The sequence below is a fragment of the Phycodurus eques genome, chromosome 7 (genome assembly GCF_024500275.1).
Source record: "Phycodurus eques isolate BA_2022a chromosome 7, UOR_Pequ_1.1, whole genome shotgun sequence".
NCBI classification, from domain to species: Eukaryota; Metazoa; Chordata; class Actinopteri; order Syngnathiformes; family Syngnathidae; genus Phycodurus; species Phycodurus eques.
The window spans coordinates 9,777,623-9,797,157 of record NC_084531.1 but is presented as its reverse complement, the minus strand read 5'-3'; the positions used below and the strand labels follow the sequence as shown (position 1 = coordinate 9,797,157).

The window sequence follows — 19,535 nt, the reverse complement described above, 5'->3', positions numbered from 1 at the left end:
GGTTTCCACAAACCACCCGCTGTGGGAATCAGCTCGTGCCGGTGCTGGCTCGCTTTTCAGCCTGCCAGACTCCGGTCAGTCTTCCAGGAGCGAGGAGGGGCACGAGTGCTCACAACTGTTACATCAGCATGGCAATTAGTGTTGACGTAACGCTGAATTTATGGTTTCACTAGTATAGTATCTACACACATTTTTTTACCACATACACAATACAAGAGCCCTCGGTAGACCTCCACAAAGGCCGAAACGCTTCTTTACAGCGTTGACGCTGTAGTGTAATAATTGAGCGGATCTCAAACTGGGGTCCTTTGAAACCCCAAGGGGTCGGCAAAATATTTTGCAACAAATGATTACCGGTATGTGGTATTATTTCAAACACTGCATACTGTTTTTTATTGGCACGCCAATAAAACAAATGTTATAAACCAATTAATCCTCCGTACCTTCATCATCACATAAATGTGACATTCATGTATGAATAAATGTTTGTTCATGATAAGAAAATGTGTATTTAATATTAATTAATTACAATAATTAACTAAATTAATAAAATTTTCTCCAGTCCTATTCTTTAGAGACTAAATGTGTCTTTTCCCGAATAAAAGGACAGTGGAATAAAGTTGTAATTTTGAAATTGCTGGAGTAAAACTGCACTAAGAGAAACAGAGTTATCCCATCTGACTTCAGGCGGGGTCTACCCTGGCCTGGTTGCTCGCCAAGCGTAGGGCAGCATTGTTACCGTGTAACCTTACACTTGAGACCCGGTACTAACACGTCCTGGTGTTTCGATGTCAAGTGGAAAACATTCAGACTTGAGTTGTCACCTGAGATGAAACATCAGGGCTTTTGGAGGACGTGATTATCAGACGTGAGCTGTGAAGGTTTTCAGCCACAGGCTCAACGATCTGAAGTTGACCCTTGTTGGATAAGCAGCTCTTTGGTCTTCCTCTGAACTTCTGTCTCTTTGGCATCCTCAGTACCAGCTAACAAGACCCACTACCCTTTACTTCCAAGTTTCCAATCTATTTTAAACATTTTGTCTTCTGACATCATGTAAACTTTTCCCTCATCCAGCTCCAAGACTCCCCATGCATTTAAAAAAAAGATGAATTACTCCCAAATACGTGCTGCATTTGTAGGCATGTGTGTGTTTGTGTGTGTGATTACATCTCAGTGCACCGCTTCCTCATGCCTGTTCACATGATGGTACAAACGCCCACTCCATCCCCTTTCCCACGTCCCAAACTGCACAGCACAGTCCCCGTACGGGCCCGCTGCGGAGAAGGCCGAGGTAAAATAACACAAGCGCTCGGAAGTATGGGAAAAGCCAGCAGGGACGATATTTTCGGACGGGGCTGATTGTGGCGGTGTGGTGGAGACGTCCCATGACATGGCTTCACAAGTATGAGAGCGCAAGTTTGAGTGCATTCCTTACTCCTGGAAAATGTTGGCTAAAGATAGACGAGCTTCACTCTCGGCTTTTTTACTGGCTTGCATTATGTGGTGTTCTCTCTTCAACGATGAAATGTTTTACCTGCATCGCTGCAAAGAGTGGAACCTCTAAAGTTGAACGCTGTTTTGTGATCCTTGACAACATACGAGTTAAATCTCTCCATATAGCAAATAAGTGAAGTGTACATTTTTCATCATTTTATTTTTTCTGTCCATTACATACAAATAGTGTCAACATTCTTTCATTATTATTGTCGAGATTTGTTTTACTGAGCGACCATAGCAGTGGCGTATGTCCCAGTTACCCATTTCGCGGCACATTCCATTTTCTGGCTTTATGCTTGACAGCAGCAATATTAAAATATAGTAGAGTAGTAGGCCTAGGTGTTTATCAGAAACGAGATAAAGGATTTATTCATAAAATGTACGTCTAATATTATTGTAACCTACATTGTCACAATATGCACTTTGAACATGAGAAAATAAAAAACGATTTCAAACATGTTTCAATTAAAATGTATTGACCATAAGAGTTAGATAAAATAAAATCAAGGACATTTTTAAAACAAACAGTTCTTAAAGATGTACTGAAGTTAAAAGTTAAATACAACTGAACTATACTGAGGCCGTGATTCTTTTGCTTACCACTAGAGGGAGCCCACACTTTGACAATCACTGCTTTATATGCACCCTGAGCAAAAGACTCACATGATGAGATACAAGATCACCTCTCTAGTAAATGTTGATTAAATCAAAATGTTAGAGACACAGGTGTACCTAATGATGTGTCCAGTGAGGGGATCATCTCCCTCCCATCACTTCCGTGTTAACCAAGAGAATGTCTAAACATTCACTTTGTGATGCATAGCAACAACACCCTTGTTTCAATGGATAATGTGTCCCATGAAGTTGCCAATGGTTTCGACTCAAGTAAAATTCCACACTGTAGTTGCTGTATACAATAATAATAATAAGTGACTGAGTGCCATCAAGCATTGCCAAATCATACTCACATGCCTTGGTTGCTAAGCGCTTCACCTGAAATAGTTTGATACCAAATTTGCCACGTGACCCGATATGAAGCTGTGACAGTGAAATGAAAACAATCAACCCTTTAGCACTGCATCAGCTGTTTCTACTTACTGGGAACTCAGTCACGTCAGTGAAACTTAACCCAATCATAACGAGAAAAACAACCATTAAAAACTATTTTAAGCAGGACTGTACAACTCCGTCAAGGCAACCCTAATTTGATTCCACACCAAATTAAAATGCCTTCCTGCATGTGTCAGAATTTTCTTTAAGATGTATTATTTACAATTTGGGCTCCAGGCTTCATATCCGGACTTTGCACGGTCTCTCTGTGCTTGAGTGGGTTTTCTCCAGGTACTCTGGCTTCCTCCCACATTGGCCAAAAATTTATCGTAAATTAATGTGAAGCTCTCAATCATTGGTGACAAACATACAGCCTGTGGGCCAGAACTGGCCTGCTGGAGGGTTCAATCCAGCCTGCAAGATGAAATGAAGAATGAAAAACTGTAGCTGAATTTAATTACCAAAAGAAACCACAAGGCCAAAAGTGACTATGGTCCAGATATGACACAATGTGCATCTCATCCTACAAGAGGAAAACCAAAATCCATTGAGCGAAGCCAAAACAATGAGGGTTAAGTGCTCTAAACCATGGAGTGTAACTAAACAAGGTGAAGCCACAACAGTTGACTCTGTGGAGTCAGACACAGGGCCTCATTGCTGCGGGCCGCTTGGCTACATTAGGTTAAAAGCATTGTAATGTGCATTAGGAGCATTATTTCAGGGAAACAACATCCATTATTAAGCAGAGAGGCGAACCCTCCTGACAGGACTCTTGTCTCCACACGTGTCTCCCCCAGGACCACCTCACATACACGTATCAATTCGGAGCCTCTCTCACTGACTGCCATGAGTAAAACCAGTATTTTTGTTTTATTCTATAAGCAACTGACAACATAACTCCCAAATTCCAAATACAACCCTAATTCCAATGAAGTTGGGACGTTGTGCTAAACATAAATACAAACAGAATACAATGATTTGCAAATCATGTTCAACCTATATTTAATTGAATACACTACAAATACAAGCTATTTAATGTTCAAACTGATAAACTTGATTGTTTTTAGCAAATAATTATTAACATAGAATTTTATGTCTGCAACACATTCCAAAAAAGCTGGGACAGGTGGCAAAAAACACATCTGTGAAGACACCATTAACGCTGAAAGGTACATACAGGTTTTGGAGAAACATATGCTGCCATCCAAGCAACGTCTTTTTCATGGACGCCCCTGCTTATTTCAGCAAGACAATGCCAAACCACATTCTGCACGTTTTACAACAGCGTGGCTTCGTAGTAAAAGAGTGCGGGTACTAGACTGGCCTGCCTGCAGTCCAGATCTGTCTCACATTGAAAATGTGTGGCGCATTATGAAGCGTAAAATACGACTACAGAGACCCCGGACTGTTGAAGCTGTTCAACGAGCAAGAATGGGAAAGAATTCCACCTACAAAGCTTCAACAATTAGTGTCCTCAGTTCCCAAACGTTTATTGAATGTTGTTAAAAGAAAAGGTGATGTAACACAGTGGTAAACATGACCCTGTCCCAGCTGTTTTCAAACGTGTTGCAGCCATAAAATTCTAAGTTAATGATTATTTGCTAAAAACAATCAAGTTGATCAGTTTGAACATTAAATATCTTGTCTTTGTAGTGTCTTCAATTAAATATAGGTGGAACATGATTTGCAAATCATTGTATTCTGTTTTTATTTATGTTTAACACAATGTCGCAACTTCATTGGAATTGGGGTTGTACAAATATTATAATTGTAAACATCAATCTGGAAAAAATTATCAAAATACCAAAGTCCAGTGGGGTTTTTTTTTCAGACCAGTATATTGGATAAAAATTGACTGGCAGTCTAATGGATCAGTGTCTCTACATGTGCCACGTGATTGACTAGAAACTAGTCCAGTATTTTGTCTGCCTTTCGTCCGATGTCAGCTGGGATAGGCTCCAGCTCGGGACCCTGAAAAGGATAAGCAGTACAGAAAATGGATAAAGTCCAAAAACTAAACAAAAGAGCGCAGACTGCTGTACCCGGTCTGTGCTTTTCAACGCAGTCACCACTGCCTCAGCGGTATACTCCCTGCCACATTGTCGCCAAGTCGTGGTCACGCACAATGGTAGCCACTCAATGGCTTTCTTCTTTGCTCGCTGCTTTAAAATGAAATCCAGTTTCATGTGACAAATCTGAAGCATATGCCTGTTTTTCTTTCCCCCTGGGAAAACACTTAAGTGCATGTTGGATGATGTCAAACACACAGGTGCAAGGCGGGCAAGCTGCAGCATCTATGAACAGTATTGGATCACATTTCCCTTTCACTGTTATGTCTGGTTGATCCTCTGCAGGCTCATGTCTACACTTCCTGCTGCTCCGTGAACAGGCCTCTTTTTCTTTTTACACTTTTTAGTAGTGTCGCTGGTAAAGCCAATGGCCTTTATAAATAGAATGAATTGCATCATACCTCAATTTAAACCTCAATTTAACTCACTTAGCCTTGATTCTACCATTTGAACTCATAACTGTGTTATGAGATCAAATGGTAATTTTTTTTTCAAGATGATTTTATATTATTATGGCGGCACGGTGGAAGACTGGTTAGAGCGTCAGCCTCACAGTTCTGAGGTGCAGGGTTCAATCCCCGTCCCCGCCTGTGTGGAGTTTGCATGTTCTCCCCGTGCCTGCGTGGGTTTTCTCCGGGCACTCCGGTTTCCTCCCACATCCCAAAAACATGCATGAATTGGAGACTCTAAATTGCCCGTAGGTGTGACTGTGAGTGCGAATGGTTGTTTGTTTGTATGTGCACTGCGATTGGCTGGCAACCAGTTCAAGGTGTACCCCGCCTCCTGCCCGATGACAGCTGGGATAGGCTCCAGCACTCCCGCGACCCTAGTGAGGAGAAGCGGCTCAGAAAATGGATGGATGGATTATATATGATTATTATTGTGATCCATCCATCCAGGCATTTTTATGGTGTTTTTACAGGGTGAGTTGGAATCTATTTCACATGACTTCAGCTGAGCGGCGGGGAGCACCCTGGATCGGTCACCATATCGCAGGCCACATTTCGACAAACAATCCTTCACACTCACATATCACACAAGTCTAGCATGAGCAAACGAACAAAAGCATATCAAAAACTAATACAGGAAATGTACAATTGTGGTTCAGAGCTGACCTTTTATTTGTGAGTGTGTTTTATATGGCAAACATTGCTGCCATCGCATATGTCCCGTAAGCATTCATGTGAATGTGCACCCCAGCCCCTGTCCTTGGGAATGCCCACTGCATTTGTTACTTCACACCCCACGCAGCGTCCAAGAATGTTCATCATTTGTGAAAGCCCAACGTCCGTGTGGCAGTGGCGTCAGTGTGAATGACGAGCACGAACAACTGGCCCTCCTCGGGGCTACTGAGTCACCTTTGACCCACGCTGGGAACAAAAAGCACATTGATATATTTCTAATTGGAGCTTGAACAGAAAATGTTAAAAGAACCAAAATGTGCTGACATATCCTTTTTTAACTATTATTTTCTTTTTTTGTAATTTGTAATTTGTAATTTTTGTAATTTGGTAACCTGAGCATCCATTTCGCATATGCCAACCTCCTGTCTAAATTGTGTTATTAAGATATCGATATTTGTGTATTAGAAGTAAGAAATATTGTATATATAAATGTTGGGGAAAAAAGTATTCAGGACATTTCTCATGGATGGATGGATGGATGGATGGATGGATAGACGAATGGATGGACAGATGGATGACCGCGTACAAAGCGCACTCTAATGTGGGTTGCGATTCATCTTCAGCACTAGGGGAGCTCTTGGATAGGGATGTGTTTTATAAATGTGACCAGGCAAGAGATAGAAGTGTAAAGAAGGAGGCTAAGCGTGTTACATCATGCAGCGTATAAATATATGCATAATTAGACATTTTTAATTTTAAGACAAAGACAGCCACCAGGCAAACAAACAAAGTGAGCCAATTGGAGGAAACTATCATTTTTGTTATTTGGAGAGACAACAGTAAAGGTCTTCTGACACTTATGAAGAGGTGAGTCACAATCATTCGATCCACTTTTTTGTTTTTAGGTCATTTGTGAAACAAAGTGCTTAGTGTCTTCAGGGAAAGTTGCTTCCCTCCTCTCTGCTTCCCCATTTGAACATCTTGCATCACTAACAACCTCATCGTTCATCAATTATGCTTCCCCGTGCGTCCTCTATGGCCAAAGCAGGGCGCATACAGTACAGACAAACTATCATTGACACTTACATTCACACCTATGGACAATTTAGAGTCTTCAACCCTTATTTGACTCTTTATCATTGTCGCTTCACCTCATTATTATAACTTACAGTACAAAGCCATTACGATAATGATGAGTGATTGTGTTTTACTCAACGGCTTATTCTCGAGGAGACCCAACCTCAATGCCAACCTCACCAAACAACCACACAACACGTCAGAAGACATCCTGCCTGTATCCTGTCTCATCCTGTCTTTTCCGCACCAAGAATCTGCAGACGCCACAGAACCTTTCACCCTGTTTGTCTTTTGAACTGCTTCTGACCAGACAATCTGTAAAATGTCCTTTACGGTCACCTACGTGACCAATGAGTTCGTGACAAGAGGTTGAAAAAACAAAGAGCACGGGCACACTGTCATTTTATGGTGAACTTGGTGCACTTTTTCGATGCATTTTTAGTTGTAAACAAAACATGCATTTACTATATCTGCCGTGACAGGGAGCAAGAAGTAGATAAAAAGTAAGATAGAATCTTATTATTTTGTGCTGATGTACATAATGAGCACTAACAGAGCTCGTCTGTTTTATGACAGAATGTCTTGACACAAACATGATCACATTATTTGCGTGGTCACCCTGAAGTAACATTTGCAGTTACTGGCACTGACCCAGCATTCGGTGTCCTGGCTGGTCCACAGTATTAAAGACTGACAAAGCAGGAGGTCCTGGGTTGCCCACAGCACAGTGATTCTCAAAGTGTGGTACGAGTACCAATAGGAGATCTCCCTAAGTGGTATGTGTACAAATCTTTGAATTAAAATCAAATACAATTTACAACATTTTATTTCCATCAACATTATAATTTACAAACGTATTAGAATGAAGCTTTTGGCTATGCGTACAGCGTGTTTAAACTTTTTTTTTTTTTTTTATCCACTACAGCACATTTTTGTACTTTTCATGTACTGTAAATTTTACAGTATGTTTTTTTTCTTTTTTGTAAGTACAGTTATATTTAACTTTTAAGAACAGTTCAATACATTGCTAACAAAAATTATGGCTCCAGGGTGGGTTCATGATCAAATAAGTTTAAAAGTGGGAGAGTGCGCGTTCTCAGCATTGTGCAGTGACCAGGTGTGTGCAGCTGCTTTCGGTGCGGAGATTTAAATGGTACCAGCCAGGCCCGACAGAGCCTCGGTGGCCTCTAATCCACTACGCAGCTGGAATTACGTTGTCGTCACAAAGGGAGCAATGGATCAGAATCATGTTATGGTTTTTAAACAGTGTGTTGCAGGCCCTTTTTATGATCTTCAAACATATTCAAAGTTGTTTTGAAGCCTTTGCTGGGCACCATGAATGAATGTTTGCAACTCATTTTATGTGATACATTGGTGACTTTTCAAAGGATTAGAACTAGTCCAGTGAATGGTTTTGTTATTCCTTTTTTTCCTCCAATACGTATTTTATATTTATCGCAGAACCCTGATTCAATAAAAAATATAATGCGTAGAAATAAACTTGTTGAAAAGGGCCTAATGTTTGTGGGTAAAGATTGGAAAGTTCAGACGTTCAAGATTCAAATTTGGACACTGGGATGAATGGGAGTTCACTGTAATGTTGCTGTCCAATGGAAAGCATTTTTTTTTTCCTTTAGATTTGAACAACAAATATTTTTCTATTGCTTGTTTTTTTTTAGACAAGAAAAAAATGATTTGCTTTGACTTGCATCCAAACATTTTGAGATACAAGTGCTGTACGGCGGCAGTGAAATCGACTCAAATCACATCACAATAAGCATCAGTTTGGCAGATAGTGAACAATTCTTCCAAAAAGAACCTTCAAGCTGTTTATTGCCGCTGCCAGTTGAAGTTTACTGTCAAGCTAAACATAAAACAAAGAATAACACATTGTATATTTTAAACAACAACGTTTCCATTAAGTCCACTAGCTTAGTGCTAATACATGGTGGGAAACGCCACAGACGGACTGACAAATAGCACCTGTATCGTGGTGTTATAACCCTTTAAGCAACGGATGTTTGAACAAACGGTGGATTAACACATGTAGGCAGATAATATAATAATACTCACATGAATATATTCTTTATTCTCTGTGAAGGATGACTAATATTACTGTGGTGTACTGAGGAGTTGTGACTGTCTCCATGTGTATCCATATGTCTCTATTACACTGCTCCCAGGTGACCAAGGCACACACATGACAAGGAGCAGCACAATGTCCATCGAATGTAGCAAAAACTGTGGCAACAACCGTTTCATTTCTTTACATTGTATTTATGTCATCACTGTATGTTTTTATATAGCACAATATTGCTATTTGTCTTATTTTGGGGGAGGTTTGAAGAGATTAATGGCCTTTTCATTCATTTCAATGGAGAAAGATGATTTGAAATAATAGTGTTTTGAATTAAGAGCGTGGTCAAACATTTTGCAATCCTACCCATAATCCTTTCATTTGAACAGCCTAGCCTTTCCTGTAGTCTGTTAAAATGAGAAGTATTGAGATTTTTTTTTGTAGGTAGGCTACTGTAGACACAATTGTTGAGTGACACAAAGCACACATGCAACTTCCTTCCTCAAACTGTAAAAGTGTTTCCGTAAATTTTTCATTCAGCGACTGGAATTGTTTAAAAGGATCAACTTCAAGTACTTCGCGCATACACAATAATAGAGGGACGCAGCTGAGTGATGACAACAGCACAAAGTCCTGGAAGCAGCTGTGTCCACCAATCAGCGCCCAGCGCTGCTCGGTATTGACCCCGGTAATGGTGATAATGGACAGGATTCACATCAATACAAGGACCAGACCAAGAAAGAAAACCTTTGGCTCGCAGGTGAACCACTACAACACATCATAGCACAGAGGGAAGCAAATACTGTACTGGGACACAGTCATGCCGGAAGAGTAAAAAGTCCTTCCCCAAAAGTGTTCCCACAAATTTGGAAGCATACGCTTTTAACTAACTACAGTAAAATGTAGTTAGTTAAAAGTTAAAAGTTGTGTACCAAGACTTGTGTTCATGTCGTATATTTCTAAGTGAGCTAAACATGCGTCAGAAGGTACTGTGTATCATGTTTCACAATTCCGAGAATATCTGCCCTTTAAAGGTGAGACGGATGCGGATGGAGGCCCGCATGAGTTACAATGTTGGACTGAGGACGCTGTTGCATGAGATCTCGTCAACACAGCTCATAACTCGTGCTGAATAAAGACATACCGTTCAGCGCACAAGTTCCACTAGACAAGGATCAGCTCGAGGGATACTTGAAAGTGTACAGTAATAGGCCCTTAATCACATGTGGTGTGACTGCAAAGACTGACTTTATCCTGTGATTAAAATGCTTTCAAATAATAAGTGTATTATATTTAGCAACTTCCATGAATGGTATTAATCCACAATCCAAATAGAAAGCAAGAACATCAGCTCCCTCTGATAGATTGGAACTGAAAACTATATTGACTTTGACCTAGTGTGAAGGTTTTTTTAAAAGCAGGCGGTCGATTGCGTGCCAAAGCAACAGGAGGTGCTATGACCCCCTAACGCTGTGACCATTGTGGCCAATCAGAATCCAGAAGAAAGACCTTCCCGGAAACGGCAACGATGGTCAATGGAGGCAAAGGGCAATCGTAGCAGCGTGATCATGAAGTGGCGTTTGATTTAGACAGAGCGGAGTTACTTCATACTAAAATACAAAGTGATCAATAAAATTAAAAAACGTAGGGGTTGACCCGATGAGTCAAACTGGTCGACTTCACTACTCCGCATTGACGTTTAAAGCTTCGACGAATCGTCTTCGAAGAGGCCAATTGACAGAGGACTTTCGACTCGCCCGTGAGCTGCCATCGCGGGACTGTAACGCTCTGTGGTGCAGCAAAATGTCCAGCCAACAAGGCAATACAGCCTTCATGTCCGCACGGGTCTGAGAGCATGAAAAAAGCTGGTTGTGGTTGAGAACAGTGGCTTACTTCAGCTATTCTGATCGCTATTAGTCTTCAAATATTTATACCAGCGGGCCACAGGACTGGCGGTGAAGAACAAGGGCACCGTTCTTCGTCACCAAAATGTTATGTTTAATAACGCACGGACAACGACTCTGTACTAAAGAGAACTTTATTCATATCTCATTTACAACACGCCCAAACATCACAACACTTGTCGCAACTACTTTTCAGATAATGCTGAATTGTTTTTTTATTCGTTTGTTTCTATTTGTTCTTACGCCAGACCGAGGAAATATGCCTTGATGTGAAACCGGTTCGTGGTGCAAAAAAAGGTTAGGGACCACTGTATTGTGCTGACAAAATGCCATCATCGATACATCGACTTCTACTCGACTTTCCTCACATTATAGTCAACTACAAAAAAATCTTGAGCCGTTCAACTCCTGAAGTTATCAATCATTCGATCGAACAGAATTAAATCAATGACCGAAATGAACCAGAATTCAATTACTTAATTAGATTGTCAAGTGCAGTTACTCTTGAATGTCATATTATAAAGTTAACAATAAATGACGAACAAATAAAACTTCTACAAGGAGATAATAGTGAGTCATGCGAAGGATTTTCGGTCTACTCAAAAATCTTGACCTTTGTCTGCAGTTTTCCGAAAAACCTAACAGTTAGTGTGTCCCAGGAAGAAACACTGTAAAATACGGTCTGAGTGTCTGCATGTTTGAAAACATGAACTTAAGACCTCCACACGCCACTTTTCCCAACAAGGGTCACAAGTAAAAGAGCCGCACTTGACTGTGTGCAAATGTTCTGTAAGAATCTGGATTTATGGACCTCCACCGCTCTGCTGATCCTCAGCCAGATCTGTCCAGCCTCAGTTTGCACACTGCGCCAGAACAAGGGCGTTTATTGTCGCCCTGAGGAGCAAACAGCGGTGCCCTTTAGAGGAGCCAAGTCCAGTGTGATTGGCCGCTTGATTGGCCGATGTGACAGGAAGTGCATATGTACCGGGTTGCTACTGCTCTTCAGCGCCCCGGCTGTCTTTCCTCTGATGTCATGGTGGAGACCAAAGATTAGCGACTTGTGGACATGGACCCACACAGTGGCTCGTTCCACATGCCAAAGGCCTGAGTGGACTTTAAGCAACAATGAAATGTATTACCACACAAACCAACAACCTTGTGTCTTGACTTTCCTTTTGGGTAACAAAATGTCATGTGAACACAGTCCAAAAACCCCAAAACACAGTGGAGCCGGAACAAAATGTAACTTTTGCCTCGTTTTTTAGCATTATTGCCTGACTCCTTGATGTCAGAGCTGTGCTACATGCTTGTTCTAAATTGAAGATGATTATGTTTTGGGGAATAAATGCCTTTCTTCACAAAAATATATCATTTCAGGTATTCCGGGGGAGGGGAAACAGGCCTGAAAGACACTAATATGTAAGTATGGGGATAGTAGGCCATTACAATGACAGAGAGCCAAAGTAGAAGAAAATATGCAGCTGGTCTGATGTTGGACATGAGAATCTCTGTTCTCGTTTCCCCCAAAGGTGTCTGATGGGGTTGAGGTCAGTGGAGCAAAGCTGAAATTTCATTGCGAACTATGTAGCAGTATTTTTTAATGCTATAAAGTACATGATCCAACATTGCGGTTTTTGCTCGTCACGGCAGGCCTCAGTCCCTATGCCCCACAAATAGTCGAAATCTGAGCAATTGACACGCCCCAATAGATTTGTAATTGCCTATAGTTGTCACAAGATGGGGACAAAGCACTACTTTTCTAAAAGACAGGGATATGTCCTCCTGGATAACCGAAGCACCAAGATGCTTCAAGATGGCGCCAAAGCAATTCTTTTATACTGTTTTTTTTCTTTTCTTTTCTTTTTTTGTCCTTCGCACAAAAACAGAAAATCGGTGTGTGGTTCAGAGAATAACAGCGGATCAGTTCCAAAAACAATCTGCAAATAGCTGCATTCATGAGTAGTGAATGCAAATTTGCAGGTAACACTTTTATAAAAAAATAATAATAATAATTAAAAAAAAGAGCAGCGCAGTTGCCTCGTCGTTCGCATGTCTGTCTCACAGTCGAGAGGTTTTGGGTTTGAATATCGGCTCGGGCCCTTTTGTGTGGAGTTTGCATGTTTTCCTCGTGCTTGTGTGGATTTTCTCTGGGCATTCTGTTAAGGAAGCCTCTAAATTGTCCGTAGGTGTAAATGTGCGTGAGTGGTTGTTTGTCTATACGTACAGTCCAGGGTGGAGCAAACCTTTTGCTCAAAGTCAGCTGTGATAGGCTCATGCTCACCAGTGAGCCTTGTGAGGTTAAAGACCATAGAAAATCGATGGATGGCATAGGAGGTGTCTCCCAAGACTTTGGCATATTTAAATAGACATGAATCAACTCTCTTGAAGAGATCAAATATATGTGTATAAATAAGTCATTCTAGGTGTTAGCGGGTGACTCTTACGCGGCATGGGTGCAAGTGAGGTGGGGTCCAGGAAGTGATTACTAAGTGCGGGATGGGGAATTGCTTGTGAAAGACTGCGAACAATGGTCAGGCTGACCCGAAACGGAAGATGAACAAACACAATGAGAATGGAGGAGCTAGGGAAAGGTGGTCAAAGACAAAGAGGCATTAGAAGGCCGGGAGGGAAGTCCGACCGTCAAAGGGAGGAAAGGTTCGGGATGGGCGGAGGCCGCGTGAGCATCCACGGGCACGTGACACACAAACAAGAAATCAAGCCGCACATGAGTTGAAATCCGCACTGCTCTCAAAATAAACACACAGCCTTTATCTAGCCAATGGCAAACGCACAGGAAACCTTCTTTACTTTCCTCGGGACCATCGAGTAAATTCGACCCATTTTAAAACATGCATCACAATGCACGTCCACTGCATGTTATGTGACCGGAACGTACTGCTCGGCTCAGACACGAGCTGACAGAAAGCAGAGAACTTCTGTGCAGGACTAAAAATACATGCAGCCGGCTTGTGTGACCAACTTTACACGGTGCGTCATACAGTACATCTTCTTTCAGTTTACCTGCTCAATCACCACACCTCGGTGATATTTTACATTTCAAAAGGCGCCATTTATAATTCACATGCACTGAATGCGTTATAGCCATCCTGCCTGCAAATCCGCACTCGGGGGTTGAACAACTCACTTGGCCTACTTCACTTTGAAACTTGAAGGATTGTGAACACGCGCATCGATGTAAGCAAGAGGGTGAGTCACGTGGAGTTTACACAGAACCTGCACTTCTTGAGAAGTTTATCTGCAGGCACGCAACTGTTGTGCAGACTTGTTAGGTACAGAAAGCCGAGATTAATATATAATGATAATTTTGAAAAAGTTTCTCCGAATCTCCGCCATGGCCAGCGGTTCCACTCACCCGTGAAGCCGTGAAGGAGGACCACAAGTCCGGCGAGCAGAGAGGCAGAGAGCCGTGCGTCCATGCTCGTTGTTCGGTACAGTGTGCGGAGGTCCGACGTGTGTGTGAAGGTTTGTATGCGAGCGAGGAGGAGAAGGAGGAGGAGGAGGAGGAGGAGGAACTGGAGGGTGTGTGCGGCATGGAGCGGCCCTGAAGACGCACACGCTCCAAGGGAGGAGGGAGCGAGACTGGTGCTCGCGCATTGCAGAACTAACAAACAGATCTGCTGGCTGCTGTTGATTGTTGGCATCTTGAAGTGTTTGTCGACTGGTAGGAATCTGAAAGAAGACGGTCCTCGTTTTTCCACAGGCGGCGTTTCGAGGTTACGAATGAACTACAGCGGCACTTTGACTTATGCGTTCAAGTCGTCGGCGGCCAAGCGTGTAACTCAAATTGCTCATATAACAAACACATTTTTTTCTACAGTATACGGGCAAGTCCAAACTTAGAATTGCCTGCCTCCAGTGTATACAACCTTATGCAGCGGCATGCCAGGCAGCACTGGCGTCTGCTGGAAGACATGCAGCATAATTAAGAGCAAGAAGAAGCGGGTGGCACGTTTTGCCATTTTAATCATCCTTGTTCCCACAGAGCAGAAGAACTCGATGCCTGTGGGTATGGTTGCATGTTATGTTTGTACACAATGTGTTGCTGCTCTGTGTGTGGTCAAGTAGCAGTTATTTGAAGGGTTATAATTGCTGTAACATCCGCGCTAATTGCCGTGGCGTTTCGCATTATATGTTAGCATTAAGATAGCAGACTTTTGTTCGATGAAATTGCGTATATGGTTCGGTTGAACATTTTGGGGTTTTAAATGTACAGTGATTCATTCTTTTCTGTTTATTGTGCCAATTTTACAGTCAACTTGAATTGGAAATGACGAATCATTGAAGCCAGCACGCTCAGCCTCTTATCTGCGAGAAAAAGAGTGAGAAAAGGCACTTAGGAATTCTTTAAAAAGTGTGTTTTACTCAGTTTAAATGTGTTTAAAGCTTGTTGTAGGGGGTAAAATGACTTAAGAAATGTTTTTATATGGTCTCTGATCTCTGATTATTACCTATTGTAGGTGGGTCTGGAACGTGCTGTATGTATTGTGTTGTAAAGCTCATTAAACTAATACAAAAGCTCTCAATACTCACAATACTCCAACAGAAAAACATCATGCAAAACATCCATCCATTTTCTAAAAGTGCTTAGAAAATGGACTCCCAGGGGTGAAAGCCAGACTACACCCTGGACTGGCCACCACTCACAGGGCACATGACGAGACAGACAACCTGTCACACTCAAATTATCACCGTCACTGAGTGGGAAGTTAACCCAAACTGAATTTTTAAAACAACAACAACAATTTGCTCTCCAGACCATCAAAACTACAATTGTCTTTTTAGTTGGGGTTTTTCTTCCAATGGCAGGGTTATAGGTCACACAGACAACAACTGATTTAGTTGTAATGCTTTATAAAACCTTACAACTGAAATAAAGATGAAGCTCACGAGCAGCAGCAAAAATCTACAATACTGCTTGGATTGGTTTTCCTGGTCACAACACATTTGTTTGGCCACAGGCAGGGTGCTCAACATTAAGAGCCACATTCTCCTTTCTGTGCATAAATCTCTTCTTTTTACACGCCTGGCTTGCATCTTCAAGGTGCACCGCCACAATTCTACCACACCCACTTGCGTACTCGTTTGCGCAGAACAGCTTGAGAAGCGTGACTCATTGAAGTTTGAAGACGTGTACAACACCAGAAAGTATCAAATATTTTAAAAATGTAAGAATTTGAGAAGGGGTGGGGGGGGGGGGGGGGGGGAGCAAACATTTTTTCATGGTGATGTATATAGTAACTGCCTCCAAATTTTGTGCCAAAAAAAAAAAATACAAAAGTGCAATATGCTTCACCTTCACGGGGCGCTGTAATTACCACAGCCTCCAGCATGCGGAGAAAGAAAGGTGCTTAGTGGGCCACAGAATGTGCCCATGTCCAGAATTGAGCCTTTTCTGACTTACACACACACGAGAGAATCTGCCACTTGGTGAATTCCCCCCAAAAAAGGGCATTATAAGGATTATAATACACGTTCATGTAAACAGGGTGCTCTGTATTACATGTAAAATGCATATTAGAAACAAACAAAAACTGCACCATCTGGTGGGCACGGCCCCAGCCCTTAATGCAGTGCTATTGCCTATCAGTGCATGTGTTCAATATAATATCATGCCCATCTGATACATTTTTGTTTAATCTCGACACAAAATATTCAATAAGCAACATGTTTCATAAATTTGTATAGATGAGTGAATTTCGATGAGCCAGATGAAGTGGCTGGGGCATCTGATTCGGATACCTCCCGGACGCCTCCCCGGTGAGGTGTTCCGGGCACGTCCCACCGGGAGGAGACCCCGGGGACGACCCAGGACACGCTGGAGAGACTACGTCCTTCGGCTGGCCTGGGAACGCCTCGGGATCCCCCCCGGAAGAGATGGATGAAGTGGCTGGGGAGAGGGAAGTCTGGGGGCGTCCCTGCTAAAGCTACTGCTCCAGCGACCCGACCTCGGCTAAGCGGTAGAAAATGGATGGATGGATGGATGCACGGGTACCACGAGTGGTGGAGAGGCTCCCTCTATTGGTACTCAAAAGAATCACTGCTAATTACAGTTCAGTTGTGTTTAACCTTAGGTTCAATACACTTGCTGTTAACGTTTGAGAGTCTGCTAGTTGTAGACATTTATTTTGGTACAATTTTCATTTACAGTATGTGTGCAGTACATTTTAATTCACTAAGGACAGTTTTTTTTTATTATTTCCTATATTTAAGCACAGCGTTAATGTTTAAGCCATGCATAATGTTGCAGTGTCTTACAACAATATAAAATATACATTTTGGACTCTCCAATTATCTGCACCAATAAATTAATACAAAATGCAGAAATCAATGTTGTGACATTGCATAATATTATGAAAACAATGTCACAACGAAAAAAAAGCATGTCATTATCAACACTAAAGACAGACCAGCTAAATATTGTGTGACTATTTATGTGGGAAGCTAGATTGTTACTACTATGTTGTCAGAAGCATAAATAAACTCCCCTGTCGCCTACGGTCTCGAGTAAACTGTATTAACTGTACTTTATATCTTGATCAAAACAGGGTGACTCCCTCTCCGTGCAGGGTGCCGATCTTAATATGGACACAAGTCAGGGAATGAATTGGACAGTGGACAGGCCTGCAGTACAAACTAAGTTAAAACACCTGCCAGAAAACGTCATATCATTTACAGTATGTGATGCTGACCTCTCTTGCTCTTTGCCTCCTCTCTCTCTCTCTCTGTCTCTCGCTCTCTGCTGGTCTGCTGGAAGGTAATCAGCCTATGAGTGAACATTGATTTGGCTCTCACTCATGCAAAATGTGTGCAGTTTGCCAAACTGTAATAGAGCACATAACACAGGACTCAGTTTTATATGATGAAACACATTCTCAGACTGTGGCATGGATCATCGTTGCTTAATTTGTCCAATACTTTGGTTTATTGCTACTATACTTGCAGCATGTCCAAACTGATGTTTAACCCTCGGTCCAAAACTTCCCGTCAAAAATGACCTTTCGGTGTTGCGTTCACATGTTCTTTGCAGGTATTCCAGCTTCCTTCCACAGTCCCAAAACATCCACGTTAGGTTCATTGAAGACCCTAAATTATGCACTGGTGTGAATGTGAATAGTTGATTGGGTACATGCGCCCTATGATTGGCTGGCGACCAATCGAGGGTGTATGTCGCTTTCTGGCCCCAAATCAGCTGAGATAGGTTGCTGCTCACCAGTGACCCGAATGAGGACAAGCACTATAGAAAATGGATGGATGGACTGTGGCTGTGTATAATGACAGTCAGCTCAGCTCAGCCAAGTATTTGTAAAAAATACTCCTTGATCTCTTTGATAATTCCAGAATCAAGCCTGTATTACCTCTAAAGCCCACCTTATTTATTCCTCATGTTCGGTAAAAGTGCGTTGAAAAAAGTCCCAGCAGTAAAAAGCCCCATCATGTTTGTTTGTGGCATCGTCTTGCATCACTGCCCATTTACATACACAGATTTGTGTAAATGTCAGTCTGAGAAGGACAATAACATTGTAAATATCATGAAGGACAGGGATTTTTAAACAAGGGGAACGCGAAGCAGCCAACGCTTGTCAAAGTCCCCTTTGCAAATCTGAAACTATGACTGATTAAAATTATGAGCATGACTGCTTATGTATTTGTTTGTTCTTTTGAAGCTTGAAGCTCAAACTTAGACAACCGTCACCTACCCAGCCTGTATAAGGACACCCACACCCCTCTGTTATGCCACCGAGCTCAGCTGCTACAAACAGGGTCCAAGTGTACCACAGTTGAGCAGATACTAATGCGCTAACTCCGTCAGGCTTAGTAACCTCACGCTATTTATTTTACGCCAGTCTGCGTGTGCACTAGTATACAGGTCAGGTATTTATCGTTGGTTGGTGCGTAGGTAGGTTGGAAGGTGGGTAGGCAGGAGGGTAGTTTTGTATAATATTATACAAATATAGTTACAGTAATATTTACAACAAATGTTACTTTTTTTAATTAGTTCATAATGGTTCCACAATGAAAATTCCCCCAAACTGCTCGTACATAAAAGGTTTTTCTTTAAAAAAAAAAAAAGTTAAACACAACAGAACTTTACTTAACAAATGTACTGTGCTGGATTGGGAAAAAAAGTTTAAGATATTGTAATATTATCCACAGTTTGAACATGTCATGAATTATTTTTATTAATATATTTTTTTCTTTGTCATGTACCACTAGTGGTATGCATACCACACTTTGTGAATCACTGATATAGACCCTTCCTCATCAAATTCACATCGTCACTGAGTAGGAACTGAACCCACATTACCCGCACAAAAGTCAAACAAGTAAACCACTACACTATCCATCCATCCATTCATCCGTTTTCTGTAGTGCTTGTCCTCATTAGCAGGGGGGCGGGGGGTTCGTTTTAAACCCGAACGATCGGCACAATCACGAGCGCCAAGATCGGAAGGCCCAAAGTACCCGCTGTTGCGTGCGATCTGCAAAGTCTGTCGTAAAACCTCACACCCTGGGCACCGGAGTACTTTCTTCACGATTTTGTTTAATAACGCGTGAAATTTCCCAGTCGGTGCACTTGGAAGCAGATGAAAGAAGGGTGAGACGTGTGCTGCACGCTGATCTCTAACCCTCAGTCCAGGAAAACAGAGTCTGACACATGTGGCTGCCAAGTGGACTGGCAGTGGAGCAGCCAGGCATATCAAAGATACTGGAACTA

The 19,535-nt window shown here is 42.0% G+C and overlaps 1 protein-coding gene across 3 annotated transcripts in view; it reads right to left on the bottom strand.

Moving 5' to 3' along the window:
* mcamb (melanoma cell adhesion molecule b) overlaps positions 1-14,302 on the bottom strand; it is a 46,351-nt gene extending 32,049 nt beyond the window's left edge. For all 3 annotated transcript variants that reach the window (XM_061682066.1, XM_061682067.1, XM_061682069.1), the window contains exon 1: positions 14,172-14,302. In XM_061682066.1, the coding sequence (XP_061538050.1) occupies positions 14,172-14,235 (64 nt within the window). In that variant the 5' untranslated portion in view covers positions 14,236-14,302. The remainder of the gene's footprint in view (positions 1-14,171) is intronic.
* Positions 14,303-19,535: the final 5,233 nt, after the last annotated feature.